The sequence below is a fragment of the Suncus etruscus genome, chromosome 9 (assembly GCF_024139225.1).
Source record: "Suncus etruscus isolate mSunEtr1 chromosome 9, mSunEtr1.pri.cur, whole genome shotgun sequence".
NCBI lineage: Eukaryota > Metazoa > Chordata > Mammalia > Eulipotyphla > Soricidae > Suncus > Suncus etruscus.
In genome coordinates this window covers 80,240,224-80,264,538 of record NC_064856.1, presented here as the reverse complement: position 1 = coordinate 80,264,538, position 24,315 = coordinate 80,240,224, and the positions used below count along the sequence as shown (strand labels likewise).

At 35.9% G+C, this 24,315-nt stretch overlaps 1 protein-coding gene and 1 pseudogene across 1 annotated transcript; both read right to left on the bottom strand.

Moving 5' to 3' along the window:
- Positions 1-9,307: 9,307 nt before the first annotated feature.
- LOC126019184 (uncharacterized) lies at positions 9,308-9,400 on the bottom strand (annotated as a pseudogene).
- A 13,063-nt stretch (positions 9,401-22,463) lies between these two features.
- Positions 22,464-23,945, bottom strand: FSHB (follicle stimulating hormone subunit beta). Its single transcript, XM_049780106.1, has 2 exons — positions 23,787-23,945; positions 22,464-22,694 (listed from the first exon to the last, which is right to left on the bottom strand). Exons 1-2 carry the CDS (start codon positions 23,943-23,945, stop codon positions 22,464-22,466), a joined length of 390 nt encoding a protein of 129 aa, XP_049636063.1.
- Between the last annotated feature and the right edge of the window lie 370 nt (positions 23,946-24,315).

Here is a 24,315-nt window from a genome sequence, read left to right as displayed (position 1 = left end):
ACAAAACAAACAAAACAGAAAGAAAGATAAGAAAGAAAGAAAGAAAGAAGAAAGAAAGAAGAAAGAAAAAGAGAGAAAGAAAGAAAGAAGAAAGAAAGAAAGAAAAAAAGAGAGAAAGAAAGAAAATGAAGAAAGAGAAGGAAAAAAGAAGGTACGAAAGAAAGAAAAGAGAGAAAGAAAAAAGGAAAGAAAGAAAGAAAAGAAAGAAAGAAAGAAAGAAAGAAGAAAGAATGAAAGAAAGAAGAAAGAAAGAAGAAAGAAAAAGAAAGAAAGAAAGAAAGAAAGAAAGAAAGAAAGAAAGAAAGAAAGAAAGAAAGAAAGAAAGAAAGAAAGAAAGAAAGAAAGAAGAGAGGAATCTAGGCTCAGATACTTCCCAAGTGCCTTCCAATTTTAGACTTCTCAATTGTAATCCTTGGCTATAGCTCTTTCTATAATTTTTCTGAATATTTTTTCACTTGTAGGCATCCTTTCCTCCTTCTTCCTAGTGAACGGGTCCATAAAAAGGCAAGAACCTTTAGATTTAGCCTCCTAAACAGTGACATTTGTGTTGGATTTTCCTGACCCTAGTATTCTGCCATCTTATGCATAATAGAAAACTATGGTACTGATGATCTGTTGCATTAATGAAGGCCTGAATGTTTCTTTGAATTTGGTTCATAATCCTAATTGAACACCATCAAGTCTGTTTGTTAGAGTTTTTATGTATCACATATTACTATTGATAATTAATTTCACAGTAAGTTATCACTCTTTCAAGATATTTGTATATTGTTATATTACCTTTAACTTGAGCCTTTTTAGATAACTTCTATTTTCTTTGAATGACATCATGATTAAATTTTTAATATAGAAAGGGATTTTACATTGTAAAGTAGATTTAAAAATATTTTAAAGTCACTTACAAAAAAATAGAGCAAAAGCTTTAGAGGGTTAGGGGACTAGAGTGAAAGTACAGTGGGTAGGGCATTTACCTTACATGAAGCTGACCAGAGTTCCATCCTTGGCAATATATATAGTCCCATGAGGCTGCTAGGAGGGATCCCTAGGCTTAGAGCCAGGATTAAACCCTGAACACTGCTGGATATGACCTCAAACAAAAAACAATCAAGGTATTTTGAAAGTAGAACATGGTATTTTGGTTATAAAAATATTGTTTTGAAATCAAAATGTATTAGCCATGTGGCTTGTCGTGATTGAATTTATTTAACTTGAGCCCTGCTAGAGTTGAGATAAACTGGTTTGCTTTCCTGGCCTTACTTCATGTCTTGTCACATATAATTACCTTTCCTGTAATAATTTCTGTTGTTCATTTGCCTGTCACATTTTAAAGAACGATAAATTTTCCTTAATATATTTTCTAAGTGGGCCAAATTCTTCTCCCACTCCACCCCGGCATATATTATGTAATAAAATATGTCTTCTTATGATCTGTGGCTACATATATAGTTTCCACTATAGTTTCCACATTTCTTTTGCAAATATATTCTAAAATATTTTAAACCTTTTCAAACCACTGAAGTCATTTTAAATTTGACTTTTTTTCCAGATGTATAAGTCTGAAGGGTTATCACTTGGTTTGTTCTTTGGGAAGGGGACAAGGGCCAGATATTTACTTATAAAGAAGCTCAGTTACTGAATTTAACTAGAATATTTAGATGGAGGTTTTTGAAAAGGGTTAATGTAAAAAATCATTCAGAACTCAAATAGAATTATACGAACTATCCAAAGTTGATGCTAATGATAGTGAAAAATCGAAAACCTATTATCTTATAATTACATAGGTTAGAAGTTCGACACATAACTAACATCAAGGTGGGAATTCTTGGTGCAAGATGCTGCTTTTGATGAGACATTAGGCAAAAATCTTTCCAACTTTGAGGGGGGTGTTGTTCTTTCCAACTTAAAATCTGACAATAGTGGGCCAAGTCATTCTCACATTCTTTGATCATTTCTATATGACTCTCCTCTGTCTCTTCTGCATATCTCTTACATTTAAGAAAACTAGGGGCTAGGAGCTAACCAAAGGGATGGAAATACATGCCTGTTATAAAGCAGATCCAAGTTACATTTCTGGCTTAGAGTGTTCCCATAATACAGCCAGAAGTGACCACCAAACATGACACCAATGTAGTCATTGATTAAAACTGGGTATGGCTCCCAAACAAACAAAAAAATCCCAGAAAAATAGAAATCTTATGATTATTGACCTGCCAAGATAATCAATAGTACTCTAATATTAAGATCCGTACTAATATCTGAAATTAGCTTTTTCCATATAAGACAATATTTTATTTAAAAATTTAATAATTATATTCCTGTTTCTTTGGAAACTTCTTACCATATGTACAAATTATATAAAATAAAAGTTAGAATGCTGATAAAATTGAGTAATCTAGGAATTGGGTAAAAACATGTGGCCAGACCTTAGGTTTTGTTTTATTACTGCTCTCATCAAGAGAATTAAGTTATTTTATAATTGGAGATTATTTGAATGTGACAAGTCTTATCACAAGAAAACACTTGTGCATAGAGTGAAGACTATTCTCATGATGATTCTTCCTAATTCTATCCAAACTCATCAACCTCAAGGCCAGTAAGACTGATTTGAGCTTTTCTTTATGTCTTTTTGTCAACTGACCTCACAACGTAGCCATTTTCCCCCCTCAAAAGTTGGTACTGATAGGACAGTGGATAGGGTGCTTGCCTTGCATGTGGCTGGCTTGGTATGATCCCTGGTACTATATATGGTCCCCTGAGAACTGTCAGTAGTAAGCCCTAAATATAGCTTTGTATGGCCCAAAAGCAAACCAACAAAATAATCTGAAAAGCCATACCACCCACTGACATCTATTCACCTAAGAAAGTGCTGGCTATATTTGAAAAAGCCTGTGATTCACTAAAAGAAATTCAATACTATTTACCCTTCACATCTGGTCTTAACCTGCAGCAATATAATATATATATTTTTTTTTTGGTTTTTGGGCCACATCCGTTTGATGCTCAGGGGTTACTCCTGGCTATGTGCTCAGAAATCGCCCCTGGCTTGGGGGGACCATATGGGACACCGGGGGATCGAACCGCGGTCCTTCCTTGGCTAGCGCTTGCAAGGCAGACACCTTACCTCCAGCGCCACCTACCCGGCCCCGCAATATAATATTTTAATTAGATAGAGATGTCATAATTTCTGTTATAGAATTTTATATGCATCTTTTTCTCTACCTCAATTAATTTGTTTGTTGCTGGTGGAAGATGTTGCTAGGGTGGTTGCCAAGGGTGTGAGCTTGAAGATATTAATGGTCTTGTTTGACATACTCTACAAGACTTTTGTTCTAGTACTGGAGTTTTTCCTTTCAGCGATGCGTTGGACTGGGAATTCTGTATCTCAGTGCTTTTACAGTCTTATTTTTTCAAAGGTCATCATACCTTTAGGATGGTTGCGGTTCCAGACTTCTTTCAATATGCATTGCCAATGCCTCTCTATCTTTCTGACTTTAACTTGCTAAAGTCCTAACCTCTATTGCGACTGAATCTGGAGATGGCGACTTTGTGGAAAGAATTAACAAGGTCATAAGAAAAGGAGCCTGATTCAGTAAGATTTAGTGTTCTTGTCAGAGAAGACATCAAGGAACTCTGGTCAATCTTGTGGGGACAGAGTGCGAAGGGCAGATGAATTGACTGCCATACTTATCTGTAACTTGAGGCTCCAGACATGTGATAAAATAAATGTATTGTTTAACCCACCCAGTCAGTAGCACTTTGTTATTACAGTCACTCCTGACTAAGAAAGATTTTGGGACTGAGAAGTGGGATTCAGCTGTAATAAATACTTAACATGTTCAAGTACTTGTGGAAATGGTGATGTCTAGAGGCTAGAAGAGTTCTGAAACCCATGTGAGAAAAAGCTAAAATCAACATGAAGGAGATGTTGGTAGAATGTGAATATTCAAGGACATTTTGGTGAGAGCTCAGAAAGAAAGGAGGAGAGATAATGTTAGATAATAAGTAAGTAATCATGAACATAAAATTGGTTGTATTAAAATAAAATTAAAGTGAAATTAGAAATTTAATTGTATTAATTGTTCAACTAAGATAGCATTTTATCAAGCAAGAAATATTATGTAAGAGCTAGCAAAATAATATTTTTATAGTAGAAGGTGGGACAAGGTAGCACAAGAATACAGGACAAGTAAAATGAGGATGTAAGATAATTTTTAATGAGTTCTGAGATGGAAATGAGGAATAGGTATTGCAGTATAGTGAAAAGTAGAATTAGTGAACTATAAAATTGATGATATCACAAGACCTCTAGGCCAAATATTAGAAGAGCCATTTGAACCATTTTTGAACACTTATAGTTCCTCACTTATATATATAAGATATTTATATATCTGCTATATATATGTTTTTTATATAAGTTATATATATATAAGTATCCAACTTATAAAAATGGGGCAACTTATTTTGAAGAGAATACTAGGATGTGGCTGTTCATTTGGTCAGTCATTCAACAGAAAATATAGATAGAGCCATAAAGTAGAGCCAACTGGTATAGACTCATGGGCTATTTATTATGGAAAAGAAGAATGATCCTGCAAGTCTTCAGAGACCACTAAACAATCAGGACTGTCAAACTCTTCAATCCAGGAATCAGTGAAGTTTTTTCCTTCGCTTCTGAACATGGCTAACACATGTTGCCTGAAAGAGTTGAAGGGGTAAGGTTCACACTGCAGATCCAAGGCAAGGTTGATGTCATAAGTATGAGTCTAAAAGCCTTGAGATCTAATGGAATGAATTTTGCTTCAGATGATTCTAGGTTTGCTGGAAATTTGTCACCCTTTCCTCCTTTGCTTTTTTTTTTTTTTTTTTTTTTTTTTTTTTTTTTTTTTTTTACTGTTTTGAAACAGGGTTCTATCATTCCTCAGATTTATTTTATTTTGGAAGTGCTAACAGATTTTGTATTTAGCTATATCTGTTAGCTGAATAGAAATTTTGCCTCAGGAAAAACTGTACCTTGAGTCATACCTATTTCCAATTTAATGGATATTTAGATGATATTTAGTCTTTGACTTTAGGCATTATAATAAACTCTGAAGTGAGTTAAAACTTTTGTGCTGTTAAGATCGAAAGGACTGAGGTCAAACTATTGCACAGTGGGGAGGGTGTTTGCCTTGCATGTGGCCCACCTGGGTTCAATTTTCAGGATCTCATATGGTCCCCAAAGCCTGCCAGGAGTAATTTCTGAGCACAGAGCCAAGAGTAATCGCTGAGTGCCGCTGGATGTGGCCCAAACACAAAACAAAAAGATTAAAAGAACTGTTTTGTAAAAGAGAGTGAGAGACAACAGAATATATTTCCTGTTCTGTCCCACATATCCATTCTTTTTTCACCACTCAGTGTAGCTATATGAAGGAAGAGCCTTTGTGTAAGGTACCTGAGGTTGAATGAAGCTGTAAAAATGGGCCCATAAGCAAATTGAGCTCTTATAAGAACTTTAATAACACTTATAGTAACCTTAAGAATTTTAATAAGAGGGGCCAGAGAGATAGCATGCAGAAGGACGGTGGTTCGAATCCCAGCATTCCATATGGTCTCCCGAGCCTTCCAGGAGCAATTTCTGAGCGTAAAGCCAGGAGTAACTCCTGAGCGATGCCGGGTATGAAACCCTTCCAAAAATACTTTAATAAGAACTTTAATAACAAAAGACCAGTAAAAGAGCTCAATTCTGTCTCTTTTCTTCCTTAATATTTTTTGCATTTCTTTTTTTATTATAAATATATTTTTTATTTAAGTAACATGATCATAGTTGGGTTATAATCACAAACAGAACACCCCCCTTTACCAGTGTAACATTCCCTCCTCCCAATGCCCCCTTCCATCCCCTGCCTGTATTCAGGACAGGTATTCTACTACAGTTATTTGTTTTTAAGTTCAGTAAATTGTTTCTTTTTTCCCTTAAAGGATAAGGGTTAAAGAAAAAATAGTAAAGGTGTGACAGTGACAATCTTCGTTGTTTGCATAGGCCCAGAAAAATATGGGGAAAATGGAAAAAAAATCCTTGGCCTGATTACAAGAAGGCCTCATTCCTAAGGTTTATTAGCATAAGACTGGCTCTGGGCTCCAGGCATACCAGTCTGTCCAACCCGAGTCATTCTTTATGGTCCCGGTGAAACTTTCTCACACTTGAGCTGTTGTTGATATCAGGTTCCTATATTTAAAGATTCTGGATTCTATGCATTTCTTTCATTGAAGTCAGGCTGATGTGGAGCATCCTCTCATTTCAGCACACCATTAGATGCAGAGCAATCTGCCCTGCAAGCAGGCTGTTGCTGAATCATCTGGGTTTTGAGAGCATTCTTTGGAGTAAGTCAATGCCAGAGTAGTGGTAGGTCTTCCATGGTAGAGGTTTGGATCCTGGTAATGGTATCCATTGTTTAGGTGTGCATGGGCGATGCCCATTCTTCTGAGGCCTAAGCCAAATCATTATGCCAATGTTCAGGGTATAAGGCCTAACTGCATTACCAAATTTGTGTTCCCATCTCTGTTAGATAAGAACTTGTTTGCATATGTATTATTTTCCCATTTTAATGTGCCTATGCCAAATAGAAACAACGCCACAAGGTATTGTTGGTGCGTCTGGGGGCCGATGAATAAAGTCCAACATTCCTGTAACTTGGTTCAAACATGCATTCTATACAGATACTCTTCTACCAGTATTGCTTATAAAACAGATCTCATAGGGGGAAAAGCAAACAATCAAATAAAACCAGTGCACAAAATTATCACTATATGAGGATATTCAAAAGGAGTTATAGATGTTAAGGGAATACATCTGAGATATACAAAGAAGATACATGTCTTAATTTTTTCTTTCCCTCCCTTTTCCTACATCATGGTATTACAGCAAACACCACTGTAAATGCTAACTAGTTTCATCGTGGTGCTTGTGAATGGAATGTAAGCATAGCATCAAAATCTCAGAGATCCCCATTGTCGCAATGCTATTTTATAGAAAATCAATGTCCAGGGGCCGTAGTAATAGCACAGCGGTAGAGTCTTTGCCTTGCGGCTGACTGGGACACATCCAGGTTCAATTCTGGCATCCCATATGGTTCTCCAAGTCTTCCAGGAGTGATTTCTGTGTGCAGAGCCAGGAGTAACCCCTGAGCGCTGCCGGTATAGCCCCCAAAACCATAAATAAATAAATAAGAAAGAACGAAAGAAAGAAAGAAAGAAGAAAGATAAGAAAGAAAGAACAGAAATGAAAATCTATGTCCAGAATTTAGCATTACTTAATACCACCAAAAAATATCTATCTTCTCTTATCCTTCAGCTCTGGAAGTTACAGAAACCATAAACACCCCCCCCCCCCCACACACACATACAAGAACCCTAAATGGCAAAAGCGTCAATAGCTGTCAAGGAAAATCCTAAGGCAAAAAAAAAAATTTTTTTTTTAGAGAAGCCATTCAAAACAATAAAAGTTGCAGAGGCAATTGAGGTAACTTGAAATTGCAGTATCAGAGGTCGAGAGACCGTAGCAGTAACCACAGTTGGCAGCAACAAAGACAACCATATCCCCACGTTGGCTGGAGCAACAGCTGCAGTGGCATTAGTAGCTCATGAAGCAAAATCCACCAGAAAAAAATGTCACCATACATACATGCAGATTAAGAAAGAAAAATAAGGGTCTGAGAAGAAAAAGTCCTGGAACTAGAAGACTTCATTTTTATAAGTTAGCTATCTCATCTTTGCCCTCTGATTGGTGAAACCTCAACCAATCCAATAGCAACAGGAGATTCAAATTTTCTGGCTTGCTGCTTTCTAACTATGTAATTGGAAGGTCCAGTTCCACCTTTGCTCTAGGGCAAAAAGTACATTTAAACAAACTGCAGTAAGCAGTCAGGTTGGAAGATAGTGTGCTCATGTTTCCAAAGCAATTATTTTGTCCACATTGTCACAAGAAGCAGGATTTGTTTGTGGTCCATTCTGATGGTGCTCAGGTATTACTCCGGCATTTTCCTGTTCCAAGGAGCAGTTTTTATAAGGGGGTGGAGGGACAAAACAGCGAAGCACAGTTTTAGAAAGGGAAGATTGCAAACGGATGCATTTCAGTCATCAATGAATTCTCTTGTGAATGTGATCGCTAAAGAGCTCCATTCTCTACGTTAATGCAAAGGTTTCTGACAGAGGACAATGTTAGGACTGCCTTTCCTCAAAGAATTTGCTCCTGTTTTAATTATGAATTCTGTTCTGAATTTTTGGGGGCCAGTTTTAATTATTTGAGATCATAGTGAGATGGTTGTTATCCACAGACAGAGGACTCTAAGAACCAATTTGAAAAGTAATTTGATTAGAGATTCCTCCCCTCTTTTACGTGAGCAAAGAAATTTCTGTTTAAACATCATAGTTTATGGTATTTTGTTATGGAAGCTGAAAATGAGTAAGCAAATACATAAGCTGCTTGACCTTCCTATTTACTGGCCTATGCACATTCTGACTCATTTGTCTTGGTTCCAACTTTTATTTAAGAAAATGAAAAGGATATAAACCATGTTCAAGGCTGATGGGAAAGTAACATTATGCTGGAAGAAAATTAAATTTTGAGACAACATTCTGCAGGTGCATATTAAGTGAACTGGTGGGAAAATATAATTTAGGAGATAGCAAATTGCATTTGTGTGGAGATACAGTCAATCTCACAGTGTATGTGTCTATCTAGAGTTAATTTCCATTTCAGTTTCCTGTATATGTCATAGACTAGCACTTTCTACTGTATTTCATTGGGTATCATTAAGGACAGATTATTTAAGAATGGTTTGCAGATCTGTATCCCTGGGGATAAGGCTCCAACATAGGACTGAAGATAGGGCAAAATAAAAATCATATTTTGTAATTTCTTATCAATGGTTCCAATTGTATTATAGTAGAAATATGAAATTGAAGTTTTGATGTCAGCTTTCTGGGTTCCTCATTAAATGATGTCATGATGTCAGTGGTGGAGGAGGAATGAGAGAGAGAGAGAGAGAGAGAGAGAGAGAGAGAGAGAGAGAGAGAGAGAGAGAGAGAGAGAGAGAGAGAGAAGAGATAAAGTCTATTATAAAACCTGCATCTCACCAGTCCCATAAGGCGACTGTCAAGGTGCACCTGAGATCCACTTGATCTACATAATGGCCATCACCACCTTTTTGGGGGGAGCAGGTGGGCAGGGGAGTTTTTGTACTTTTATTTTTAATGACTTTATTTAAACACCATGGTTACAAGGTTGTTCATAATACAATATATTTTTTTCTTTTTCTTTTTTTCTTTTAAAAATATGGAACACTTTACTAATTTGCATGTCATCCTTGCGCAGGGGCCATGCTAATTTATTTTTTTCAATTACAAAGCTGTTCATGATCAAGTTTTAGTTATAAATATGTACCCTTCATCAGTGCACATTTCCCGCCATGATTGTCCCCTGTTTCCTTCCCTCCCTCCCCCTGTTTGACTCTGGGACAGACATTTTTTCCTCTCTTTTTCTCTCTCACTCTCTTGCCTCTTATTTTTCTTAGAAATTGTGGTGTGGGATATTGTAACTGAATGGGGCATCACTTTCAGCACCCAGTTCTTTTTTATTTGTTGTTGTTTTTTTTGGGGGGGCACACCCAGTGATGCTCCGGAGTTACTCTTGGCTATGCACTCAGAAATTGCTCCTGGCTTGAGGGGACCATATGGGGGATCGAACCGAGGTCCTTCCTAGGCTAGCAGCAGCAAAACAGTTGCCTTACCTCTCCACTCCATTGCTCCAGCCCCAAAGCACCCAGTTCTTATTGAGAATGAACATTTACAACTATAATTGTCATATTGGTCATCTCTCTATCTTACCTGCACTTCCTCATTATTTGCAGCAATCTTCCTACTGTGGACTGGTCTTCCTGGCCCTCATCTCTATTGTATCTGGATATTTACTATACTATCTTTCCTTTTATAAGCCATACATAAGTGAGATAATTCTGCTTATCCCTCTTCCTCTGAAGTATTTCTATCAGCATAATATTCTTCATATTTATATATGTATAAACTAATTCCCTGACTTCATTTTTCCTAATTGTTGCATAGCATTCCATAGTGTAGTTATACCACAATTTCTTTTTTTTCATTGTCAACACTTGATAGGTCAATCAGACTTAAACCCAACAAGAAAATACTAGACCTAAAAAGAAAAATGGAAGAAAGAGGCCTAGTAGATATATATAGGACACTCCACCCCCAGAAGCCCGGATACACATTCTTCTCTAATGTACATGGGACATTCTCCAGGATAGACTACATGCTAGCACATAAAACATTCCTGCATAATATCAAGAGGATAGAAATGTTGCAGGCTACCTTCACTGACCACAAGGCCCTGAAATTATATGTGAACTACAAAGGGACACAGAAGAAAAACTTTAATACTGGAAGTTAAACAGCCTAATACTGAATAACCAGTGGGTCGGAGATGAAATCAAAGAGGAAATCAAAACCTTCCTAGAAACAAATGACAATGGAGACACAAACTATCAGAACCTATGGGACACAGCAAAACTGGTACTGAGAGGAAAATTTATAGCTTTGCAAGCACACATCAGGAAAGAGAAGGGGCATACCTGAATAGCTTAATGATGCAGCTCATAGAATTAGAAAATACTCAAAAAAAGGACCAAAAATAGGGAGACAGAAGAAAATAACGAAGCTGAGAGCAGAAATCAATGAAGTGGAAACCCAAAAAACAATCCAAAAGATCAACGAAAGCAGAAGTTGGTTCTTTGAAAAAATAAACAAGATTGATAGACCACTGGCAAAACTAACAAAGAAAGAGAGAGAGAGAAATTTGATAACTCATATCAGAAATGAAAAAGAAGAGATCACTACTGATATGACAGAGATTCAAAGGGTAATCAGAAACTACTTTGAGAAACTATGCCACTAAAAATGAGAACCTGGAAGAAATGGATAAATTCTTGGACTCATATAATCATCCATGGTTGAATGAAGAGGATGTAGCATATCTAAACACCCCCATCACTATTGAGGAAATTAAGACAGTAATCAAATGTCTGCCCAAAAACAAAATCCCAGGCCCAGATGCATTCACTAATGAATTCTTTTAAACCTTTCAAGAGGAACTACTACCAATCCTAGCAAGACTCTTTCATGAAATCAAAAAAACAGGAACACTTCCAAATAGCTTTTATGAAGCCAATATCATGTTGATACCAAACCAGACAGAGATGCTACAAAAAAAGAAAATTACAGAACAATACCGCTGATGAACACAGATGCAAAGATCCTCAACAAAATCCTGGCAAATAGGATTCAATGCCTCATTAAAAAGACCATCCACTATTATCAAGTAGGTTTCATCCCAGGAATGCAAGGCTGGTTTAACATCCATAAATCTATCAACATAATACACAACATCAACAACAAGAAAAATAAAAACCACATGATCATATCAATAGATGCAGAGAAAGCATTTGGCAAGGTCCAACACCCATTCTTGATCAAAACTCTCAGCAAGATGGGAATGGAAGGAACCTTTCTCAATATAGTTAAAACCATTTACCACAAGCCAGAGCCAAATATTATCCTCAATGAAAAATAAATAAAAGCCTTCCCTCTAAATTCTGGCACAAGACAAGGCTGTCCTCTCTCACCACTCCTATTCAACATAGCACTGGAAGTACTTGCTATAGTGATTAGGCAAGAAAAAAATATCAAGGAAATCCAGATAGGAAAGGAAGAGGTCATGCTCTCGCTGTTTGCAGATGACATAATTATCTACTTAGAAAACCCTAAAGACTCTACCATAAAGCTTCTAGAAATAATAAACTCATATAGCAATGTGACAGGTTACAAAATTAACACACAAAAATCAATGGCCTTTCTATACACCAATAATAATAGGGAAGAAATGGACATTAAGAAAACAATCCCATTCACAATAGTGCCACAGAAACTCAAATATCTTGGAATCAACTTGACTAAAAATGTGAAGGACCTGTACAAAGAAAACTATAAAACTCTGCTACAAGAAATAAGAGAGGACACGTGGAAATGGAAACACATACCCTGCTCATGGATTGGCAGGATTAATATCATCAAAATGGCAATACTCCCCAAAGCATTGTACAGATTTAATGCGATCGCTCTAAAGATACCCATGCCATTCTTAAAAGAAGTGGATCAGGCACTTTTAAAATTCATTTGGAACAATAAACACCCTAGAATAGCTAAAGCAATCCTTGGGAAAAAGAATATGGGAGGAATTAGTTTTCCCAACTTTAAACTTTACTACACAGCAATAGTTATCAAAACAGCATGGTATTGGAATAAGGACAGGCCCTCAGATCAGTGGAATAGGCTTGAATACTCAGAGAATGTTCTCCAGACATACAGTCACCTAATTTTTGATAAAGGAGCAAGAAATCCTAAACGGAGAAAAGAAAGCCTCTTCAACAAGTGGTATTGGCTCAACTGGATAGCCACTTGCAAAAAATTGTACTTAGACCCCCAACTAACCTCATGTACAAAGGTAAAATCCAAATGGATTAAAGACCTCAATATCAGACCTGAAACCATAAGATGTATAGAAGAACACGTAGGAAAAACACTCCAGGACATTGAGACTACAGGCATCTTCAAGGAGGAAACTGCACTCTCCAAGCAAGTGAAAGCAGAGATTAACAGATGGGAATATATTAAGTTGAGAAGCTTCTGCACCTCAAAGGAAATAGTGCCCAGGATACAAGAGCCACCCACTGAGTGGGAGAAACTATTCCCCCAACACCCATCAGATAAGGGGCTAATCTCTAAAATATACAAGACACTGACAGAACTTTCCAAGAAAAAAACATCTAATCCCATCAAAAAATGGGGAGAAGAAATGGATAGACACTTTGACAAAGAAGAAATACACATGGCCAAAAGACACATGAAAAAATGTTCCACATCACTAATCATCAGGGAGATGCAAATCAAAACAACGATGAGGTACCACCTCACACCCCAGAGATTGGCACACATCACAAAGAATGAGAACAAGCAGTGTTGGCGGGGATGTGGAGAGAAAGGAACTCTTATCCTCTGCTGGTGGGAATGCCCTCTAGTCCAACCTTTATGGAAAGCGATATGGAGATTCCCCGAAAACTGTAAATCGAGCTCCCATATGATCCAGCTATACCACTCCTAGGAATATACCCTAGGAACACAAAAATACAATACAAAAATCCCTTCCTTACACCTAGATTCATTGCAGCACTATTTACCATAGCATGACTCTGGAAACAGCCAAGATACCCTTCAACAGATGAATGGCTAATGAAACTAGGGTACATATACACAATGGAATATTATGCAGCTGTCAGGAGAGATGAAGTCATGAAATTTTCCTATACATGGATGTACATGGAATCTATTATGCTGAGTGAAATAAGTCAGAGAGAGAAAGATGCAGAATGGTCTCACTAATTTATGGGTTTTAATAAAAATGAAAGACATTCTTGCAATAGTGATTTTCAGACACTAAGTGAGGGCTGGAAGTTACAGCCCACCTCATGAAGCTCATCACAAACAGGGATGAGTTTAGTTAGAGAAATAACTACATTGTGAACTATCCTAGCAATAAGGATGTATGAGGGAAATAGAATGCCTGTCTAGAGTACAGGTGGTGGAAGGGTGGGGAGAAGGGAGATTTGGGATATTGGGGATGGGAATGTTGCCCTAGTAATGGTGGTGTTCTTTACATTGCTGAAACCTAAACACAATCACTTATGTAATTAAGTTGTTTAAATAAAATATATTAAAAAAGAAAGATATTCAAGAGAGAACACGTTGTTTTGTAACAGGCAGAGAACTGATGATACCTCATAAAACACTAAAATTTTTTCTATATCCCATATTGAGTTGCAGGTAGCCCCAGAATGGGAGGTGCACTGCTGTTTTTGTAAATCTGATCTTATCATTTCTTCCCATACTGTCTCCACTTAGGGGTTTCTATGTAGATAGTAATGTATTACAGGGTATTTTCAAGGGAAAGAGCTCTGAGATTTTGCTTTTTCTCTTTCTTGCTTTTGTTATGGACTTTTATTTATGCTGAAGTGTTTTTCTCTTATGACTATGTCCACCATTTTCTGACAGTAACCATTAGCACCTTGTATCAGGGCAGTTTCTGCATCTTCCACAGTGGATCTGCTTTGTGACTTTGGGATAATTTACAGCTGGTAACAAGACAACTTCTTTAGCTCAAATCTTAGTTTTGTTTTTTTTTTTCAAAGAAACTCACTGTTAAGAAAAAGAGTTCTGTACCACTTCAGGTTCAAGTGTTCAAGAAAAATCGTTTGTGAGCTCCACCACTAACAGGGCATTACCAAAAGATGTCAAAGATTCACAGCTAAGAAATGCCACCCCTGAACCTCTGTGAGTACCACAACAATCTTGGGTGAGCACTGCAACTAGACATTGTATGAACACCTCAACTAAAAGTGAAAGAACAAGAGCCAGCCACACATGCCACTGTGTGTCATAATTGTAACATGAAGAAGGAAAGAAGTGATGACAAAGTTGCAGGGATTCAGGTTGGGATAAATGAAATAATTAACTATTTTCTCAAATTCTACAGACTGTTTTTTAATTTTGTCCCAATTTCTTTTGTCAAGTAGAAACTAATTTGATGTGACCTATTGGTTTTATTTGTTACTTTGCCAATAGTACCATACCATTTAAAATACTTGAGATACAAATCTTATAAAATTCTTTCTATATTTTCCCAAGCGCACTTGATAGATTCTGATTTCATCTTGAGGTTTTTCTTTCACTTTAAATTAACTTTTGTTTACATCATGAGATATAGGGGTTGGGGAAAGACTTTAATGGGCATGGCACTTGCTTTGTACACAGCTGAACAAATTTAATTTCCATCACTGTGTATGGTATCCTAAACACTGCCAGATGTGATCCCTGGGCAGAATAAGAAGACAGCTCTGAACAACTCTGAATGTGGCTCTCAAACCAATAAATGAATTGTGAGATACAGATTCATTTCATTATTATTTTTTTGCATGCAACTATCCAGCTTTAACAATACCATTTGTTGAAGACCTTGTTTTGTTTTTACTATTTAAAAATTTTAATTAAAGACTATATAGTTTACAAAGCTATTAATACTTAAGTTAGGCATAAAATATGCTAATACCAGTTCTACTACAAGTATCAACTTCTCTTCACCAATGCCCCCATGCTCTCTCCTACCCTTCCCACATACCTCAACTGCCCCAACCCTTACTGCCATCTTAATAAGCACATTTCAAAGTTTGGTGAGTTTTGCAGTACAATCTTATGTTTTCAGTGTTGTTAAGAGTGTGCTTTGGATAAATATCTATACCACTTTCACATATTACCATTATACTTAAGGCTTCTGAAACCTTTTTCCTATATTCTTATCTCGCTCTATTCCTTGATTTATTTTCTTCTCTGTCTTTAGCCTTCCTACATTCTTCACTATATTTTTCTGTTCACATATTCTGTAAATGACTGATAAGTGAGATCATTCTGTGTTGCCCTTTTCTGGCTTACTTTACTCAACATGATATCTTCTAGTTTCAACCAGGTTGCAGCTAATGCTTAATTTCATCCTTCCTTGAATCTACATAAAGTTCCATTGTGCATATATACTACATCTTCACAAACCATTCATCTGTCATCAGATAGCTAGGCTGATACTTATATCTTAAATAGTTTATGGTGTGTTGCAATGTTGTGTGTATGTCCTTTTGACTAGATTCTGTTTGTCTTGGGTATAGGTGTTGAAGTGCAATTGCTCAGTCATATGACACCACAATTCTAAGTTAACTGAGAACTATCCATACTGTTTTTCCCAGACAACATTTTCACCAATAGTGAATAAGTGTTCCTTCTTCACTATATTCCCAACAACACATATTCTTTCTACTATTTTTGCTATGTACCATTCTCACTAATGTAATATTATATCTCATTGGTGCATTGATTTGGAATTTTCCATTGATACATGATGCTGAGAACTTTTTTGTGTACCTACCAGTTATCTATCTTTCTTTGTCCATTTTTTTATTCTCTTGCATTTGCCAAATTCTGGTATTTTATCATTGAAGACAACCACTAGGTCCAAATCTTAGAGTATTCTGCTTATATTTTCTTCAGTTTACTTTATAATCCTGTTGATTTTCAAGGGCTAGAATCCAATTTGACTTGGATTTTGTGTAAAGTATAAGCTATGGATTTAGTTTTTACAGATAGTTTTTAAATTTTCTCACCATCATTTGTTGAAGAGGCTATTACTCCATTTCTTATTCTCAATTCCTGCCCAAAATTGTTTTTTATGCTTGGCTATTCTATTTTGATCTATTGATAAGAAAGCCTATCTTTATTCTAGTAGCATCCAGTTTTGGTATAGATCACTATAGTTTGATAATACAGTTCCAAATTAGTTAAAGTGATACTTTCAAGTTATTATTTTTTCAATATGGTTCTGGTTGTTCAGTCTCTTCTGACTCAATAGAAACCTTGCTATTGACTTTTCTATGTCCTTGAAAAATGTCACCTGAATTTGGAAGGGGATTGCATTGAATCTATATAATAGCTTTGGTAAGATAGCAAACTTAATCATATTTATTGTTGAAATCTATGAACATGGAATGCTATTTTTATTTCCTGATGCCTTTTATCCTTTCTTAAGTAATTTAAATGATACAGATCACCCACATATTTTATTAATTTGATTTCTAGATATTTAGTGTTTTGGGACACTTTTTTAATTGCCACAGTCTACTGATCACTTTCTTCTCTGTTTTATTCCTTGTACATAGGAATGAGTCACCATGTTTGAACCAGGTCAGCTCCATAGACCCACTCTTTTCTCAAATAAGATGTAAATTGAGCTGTGAAAGATCATGGGTATACCAACCCATACAAAAAAAGCAGATCATCTTCAGAGCAGAGGGCAGGCCAAACCCCTACCCTGCCAAAGCCACACCCTGCTGCCTCAATCACAATGACCATTTTCCAATGGCCCTGCCTCATCACTGACACTCTACAATTCCCTTCAGGAACATCAATCTGACCAAACTTAATGTACACTGGTTTGCTGTTTTGGGGACTTTTTGTAGTGAGTGCCGGCAACCTCCCCCACATCTTCTTTCTTCCAGGAGGCCTGGCAGTTGAGTATAAAGTCATAGTATTAGTAATAGTGCTTCGAATCTCTAGTCAACTTCATTTGTTTAATGCTGTCGTCCTTATATGAACAAAGCAAAACAAAACTGAATGAATAGCTAACAAGAGCTTACTAAATCTTCTGCCATTGTATTAATGACTTCATTGGAAATAAATTAATTTTCACAAATGTACTTGCTACTGTACTTTCTTTTTTAAATTTTGATTTTTGGGCCACACCTGGTGTTGCTCAGGGGTTACTCCTGGCTCTGTGCTCAGGTAGGCAAAGTGGAACATATGGGATGCTGAGATTCAAACCACCTTTGGTCCTGGGTTGGCCATTTGCAAGGCAAACCCCCTACCACACACGGTACTAGCTCTCCGGCCCACTGTACTTTCTTTCTTAACTTTCTTCTTGAGAAACATTTTTTTGTGTACTCTTTAGGTTCTTCTATATATATTATCATGCTCTTTGTACATATTAATAATTTTACTCTTTTATTCCCAATATGAATCTATGATTTATTTTTCTTGTCTGATTGTTCTAGCCAGGACTTCTAACATTATTGAATAAAAGTGAGTCAGTGGATATCGATGCCTTATACCTGATCTTAGAAGGAATATTTTCAGTTTTTCATTATTTAAGAATGATAATAGGGGACCTGAGAGTTGCACAGTAGTGGGGTGTTTGCCTTGCATGCGGCTGACCCAGGACAGATGCGGATATGATCCTGGCATCTCATATGGCCCCCAAATCCAGGAGTGATTTCTGGATGCAGAGCCAGGAGTTACTCCTGAGTGCCACCAGCTATAGCCCAAAACACCAAAAAAAAAAAAGTTATGAGTTTATTACAGGTGTCTATTACTCTCTTGAGGAAGGTTTCTTCTACACCTATTTGGTTGAGGGTTTTAATCATGAACAGATGTTGGATCTTATGAAAGGCTTTCTCTGCACTGATTGATACAATCACATGATTTTTATCTTTTCTTTTACTAATGTGGTATGCGTTGTGTTCATTGTTTTTCCTTTGTTTAACAATTTTTTATATCTGTAATAAATCTCATTGATTACAGTGTATTTTTTTGATATGTTGTTGGGTTTGGTTAGCTAAAATTTTGTTAAGAATTTACACATCAATATTCATAAGGGAGTTTAATCTGAAATTTTCTTTTCTGGAAGTGTTTCTGTTTTGAATATTAGTGTAATGTTAGCTTCATAGAAGGTATTAGGAATGATATCTATGTCTTCAATATTTTGTAAGTGTTTAAGGTGTAAGGACGGAAAATTTATAATTCACCAGTGACTGCCTCTGGATTGTGACTTATATTCTTGGGAAAATTATTAATTACTGTTTCAATTTATTTACTTGTGATGGATCTGTTTTGGCTTTTTACTATCTCCTAGTTTATCTGTAGGAGATTATATGACTCTATGAATCTATCCATTTCTTTTAGATTCTCCAGCTTAAGAGCATAACATTTTAATAGTACACTTTCCTTATGTTTTGAATTTTTGACCTGTTTTAATTTTTTCCCCTTTGTCTCTGTGCCATCTTACTTGGATATTTTCTCTTTTTCTTGTGAGTCTACATAAAGGTTTATCTATCTTGCTTATTCACTCAGAAAACAAGTTCTTCGTTTTATTAATTCTTTGAATTACTTTCTTAATTTCTATATTGTTGATTTCTGCTCTGGTTTTTACTATTTTCCATCTTCTACTACTTTTTTAGTTCATTTGCTGATCCTTTAGATTTTTGATATGTGTATTTAGATAATTGATTTTGACTTTTATTTCTTTCATATAATATATTGCTAAGAATTTTACTTTTGATGTATTCTAAAGACTCTGATAGTTTATATGTCATTCTCATTAATTTCAAGAAATATTTTTATTTCTTCCTTTATTTCCTCTTTTAGCCAGTTGTTGTTAGCAGTGTTTTGCTCAGTTTCCATGTGCTGGAAATCTTCTCCATTTTCTTTCTAATGTTAGTTTCTGCTTTTATAATACTGTAGTCCAAGAAGGTTCCTTGTATGATTTATGGATTTATGGATTTTTTTGTTTTAGTTTGGCCTTAATATTTGATTTATTCTTGAGTACATTATATATTACAATATATTACATTACATATGTAATATAGAATAATATGCAATAGTCTTTAGGGATGGAGATTCCTAAATATGGAGGACCATTAAAAATAATCATGTGCCAGATTGGGCCTGCCAGCCTTAATCTGTAAACTCTCCTTTTAAAGTTAAAGACAAACAAATTATTTCATGTTTTTATAGGTAAACTCTTTGTTGGTTTGTTTGTCTGGGCTTGGGCTTTATTTGAATCTTCACTAAAACACTCTGGGAACCACATGTAAAATCAAACTTAGGCTCTATTTGAATCAAACTTAGGTAAGCCAAAGGCCTACCCTCTGTTCTATCTCCCCAGCCCCTCAAGGTTATTACTGCTTATTAGTTTTTTATCTGATTATGCAATTAACAAGCTGATATAATTTATGATACTTTTTAAATTAATGCAGTACTCTACTTTCAGTACTAATTCATATGTAACTTACTTCCTAATAGATAAACCTTTACATGTAGGTCACATAAACCAGTAGAAATTTTCTATGGTAAGATATCATCCATCAGTCTAAGTGAAAGTTTTTGGATATTGTTGTTGACAACAAAGATTGTTGACTATACAAAGGCAACATTCAGGAATCTAAGCTGGCAATAGCTCTCTTATCTATTGTCAATATAAATCTTTCAAGGTCACTCTGGTTGTTGTTATTCAGCTGAGATAGAAAGAGTATGAATGATTACAAATGAGAACATTTTATAGGCCAAATATAAAAATAGCTCAGTACTTCGGTTCACATTCTGCTGGCTGGGATATAATATACCTGATTACAAGGAAGGCAGGAAAATATAATTTTTCTTCACAGTGAACAAGAAGTAGAGATGAATCCTGGTGAACATTGATTTTAGGCCTCAATCCAAAATGAATATTAATGACTGAAGCTTTGCATATTTGGTAGCTATGTGATTTTTTTCTTTTAATATTAAGCTTTAAAACAGGTAACCCTTTATATGTTCAATCCGTTAATATTAAACAAAACATTTAAAGATGTCTTGTTAGTTTTTAGTTAACAAGCACTTTACAGTTCTCAAACAATTTAACAAATCTCTGTCTGATCTTGCCCTGATTTATATGCATTAATATTGCAGCATATTTATGACTCGTTAGTAAATAAATAAAGCATAGCTATATCTTGAGGCTTCCTAATTATTTCTCTAATCTTTTAGATCAAGAATTCTTAAACTTTTTCTACTCACAACTTATTTTATCTTGAGAATGCAATGGGGGTGACTAATGCCAGAAGTGCTTGAGAATTTTTACTCAGATAATCCTAAATTTAGTTAGCTTATGGATGTTCTAAAAACTTTTACTAATGTGAATTTTTTGAGACACTCAATTTTCCACATTAAATTACCTTATTTACTATATAAACTTATTTAATTTAAGAATCCGTAGTATTATATTATGAAAAATCACTGTTTTGTGGTCATTAGTAGGCCACTTAAAATTCTTGGACTCCAATTTTTCATCTAAAATTTTAAGACATGAACTCTAGTGTCTCTATACATGATTCTCTTTTTATCCTCCGATCACTCTCTCAATATCAGAATACTTCAGAAAGGGGCCAGTGAGGTGACTCTAGAGGTAAGGTGTCTGCCTTGCAAGCGCTAACCAAGGAAGGACCGCGGTTCGATTCCCCGGCGTCCCATATGGTCCCCCCAAGCCAGGGGCAATTTCTGAATGCTTAGCCAGGAGTAACCCCTGAGCATCAAATGGGTGTGGCCTGAAACACCCCTCCCCCAAAAAAGAATACATCAGAAAATCACCCCTTTCTCAAAATAAAGTCTGAAAATTTCAATAACAAAAATATTTTCAGAAGTTCAGAAGAATAATTTTAATGCCTCCAAAGGTGAGATAGGTAAATATTAATAAAAGCATAAAGGATATGTTTTTAGATTCTTTTTATTAACAGTAAGATATACACATATAAATTGTCTCTTGTGTTGAATATCTTTATTTAAAAAAATAAGATTTAACAAATTATTGAAATAGTGTTAAGTGTTTAAGTGAAACAAGTATAAACCTAAAAAATGTAGCATATTGAAAAGAAATTAACGTGGGAAACTCTTTCACTCTTCAAAGAATCATAGATTTGAGAAAACATAGATAAAATAGATAGGATGGATGAGATAATTCTATAAAACAATGTTTTTAATCATATATAATTCTTGATAAAAAAACTATATCTTTTTCACAAATACATATGTAAATATGGTAACTGCTCTTACTATTTTGCTGCAATTGCTTTTAAGTTTGTTTTCAAATTCCCCTCTCTTCAAAGGAATCGATCCCAGTTGGAAGGCAGTGGAGATAATTTTTTCCTACTTCCTAAAGCGCATTTTGCAGGAGCCTGACAGTGTTTGTTCAGTATTTTGAAGTGATGAAATGATATAGGCTAATTTCCTCAGGCCTACATGAAAACATCTTGCTTTTGCCCTAAACTAATGGGCTTGGTAATAGCTAAAAGATTCTGTGCTAACTCCACAGACAGTGAGAAATTCAGAGAGAAGCATCCTGTCTTAATACACTATGTGCCAGAATGAAAAACACAAGTGGAACCAATGTTCCCCCTTTTATGGATTTACTGGCATTGCTGGGGAAGCCTCAAAAGCCTGTGTCAAATATGCTCTCATTGATTTCTTGCATTCTCCCTTCCTGAACTTGTTTTTCTTAAAACAGCCATTTTTAAATACCATTATTAAATTTCAGACAGAATGCTAAGCATTGAAGACTCCATTCATGAAGGAATGCTAACAAGCTCAAGAGACAAACAGAATACCATTCACTTAGTCCTTGACCCACTCCAATCCTCATCCCCACCTCCATTTCTACTACTTTATTAAATGTCTGTGAGGACTTCTAAGTTTCCTAAGTGGTGAACCATTAATGTTTCTGTGAGTTAAGATGGAATAAAACATATGAACCAGACTTAGGAATACAAGGGTGAATAATGTCAGGCGTGTCACCCCAGAACTCTCAGTTCCTAGATGCACCCTCTCTGCCAGGAGAGCAGGGATTCATGGGATCAGATCCTCTGGCCCACAATAGTTGCACCCTGGCACATGTGTACAGGTATTTCTGTCCTTCAGGACATGGTTGGGCATCCTGGAATGACCATCATTCTTTACTCTTTTAGTTCATTGAAGGAGCAGTAATTTGGTCCCAGGCCTCGGACAGTACAGTCAGTAGTGTCACTGTCACACTTGCCGCAGTGACACTCAGTGGCAACTGGATAGGTGTAGAGGGAGTCTGCATGCTGAGCACAGCCAGGTACTTTCACTGTCTCATACACTAGCTCCTTGAAGGTACATGTTTTCTGGATGTTGAGTCGGGTCGGGTCCTTGTACACCAGATCCTGTGAAATTTAGAGAGGAAGAAATTTGGTCATAATATTCTGGATATTTTAGCTTAATAAAAAAAAGACAAAATTATTCATTGCTCCCATAATAAACTCTTAAAACCAATTTTATGGAAATACTACTACTAATCAAGGAACATGATTTCAAAAATGGCAATATACTTTATTATTTTCTATGGTTGCTGTTAGAAATTATACAAAACAAACTAATATTTAAAGTCATATAGGAAATCACAAAAAGTCGTAAAAATCACACATTCTCACATGAATCTGTTTATGGGTTTTGGTTTGGGGGTCAGATCCAGCAGTGCTCAGAGGTTACTCATGGCTCTGTGCAAAAAAATTGCTCCTGGCAGGCTCAGGGGACCATATGGGATTCTGAGGATCAAACTTGTGTCTGTCCTGAGTTGGTTGTGTGCAAGGCCTTGAATTTCTTTCTTTCTTTTTTATTTTTTGGACCACACCCATTTGATGCTCAGGAGTTACTACTGGTTAAGCGCCCAGAAATTGCCCCGGGCTTGGGGGGACCATATGGGACGCCGGGGATCAAACCGTGGTCCAGCCTTGAATTTCTTAATGATACCAATAAGTAGTAAGTAGGTTTATTGATTCATTTTATTTTAATAATCTGTGAGAATTAATATTTATTTCAGAATGTGTATTGACATTTAGGCATGTCAATAGGATCAATTTTTTAATATGCTTTTTTGTATTTTGATTGAATCAGAAATATAATTTAGGGTTTCAAAGACAGTGATTAACTTCTTGGAAATGCATATTTAATTCAATATATGCATTTACAAGGTTATATAAATGCTAACATGGAAGCATATTTTTATTTTGAAATGATGACAGCATATTATCAATCAGATCAAATGAAAGGTGTTTTTAAATTTACCCTTACCAAATCTGAGCCCAGACATTCAATCAATACCCTCATACATTAACCCCAATCTTAATGGACAATGCTGGCTAAGAGACTCAAGGCTGTTTGTTACTCAGGAAATTACAATTATTGCTAAAGTGGGAAGCATCATAATTCATAAGCCTTTAGTAGTCTCTGTGCAATAAAGAAGATATGGAGCCTACCCTGGTGAAGCAGTAGCCGGCACACCAGGTGGTGTTGATGCTGATGCAGAAGCGGCATTCCTCCTTCTCCACCGTGATTGTGATATTGGTCAGCTCACAGCTGTAGCTGCAGAGAGCTTTCCAGCAACAGAAGAGGAAGCAAAACTGGATTGACTTCATCGTGGACTGGGGAACTAACAATCAAGACCTTGAAAACCCAAGAAAGCAAAAAATTATAATCATTATGTAAGTTGAACAAACTAAACATCATTAGTCTCCTCACACTTCCCAATTATGTTTTTCTCCAGTAAATATTATTTTTTGTTCCTTGCTCCTTGAATAAATATTCCTTATCTTATTATACCTTCATTTTTGGATGAACATTATAGATCAAAACTCCTATAAAATGCTTTAAGCAAAACAGTAGAGCTGAAACTATTATTGCTGACTCTTTAAATGATTTGTCTGAATTTTGGTTATCCTACTTGTCCTTTTATTATCATGTTAAAAACTATTTTTTTTCTTTAAGAGCAAAGGAATATTATAAGAT

Bases quoted from the DNA above. Each gene is read 5' to 3' on its own strand.
- FSHB (XM_049780106.1), bottom strand. From the start codon at position 23,945: ATGAAGTCAATCCAGTTTTGCTTCCTCTTCTGTTGCTGGAAAGCTCTC. The intron at 22,695-23,786 runs GTAGGCTCCATA...TAAATTTCACAG, and splicing joins CCGGCTACTGCTTCACCAGG to GATCTGGTGTACAAGGACCC.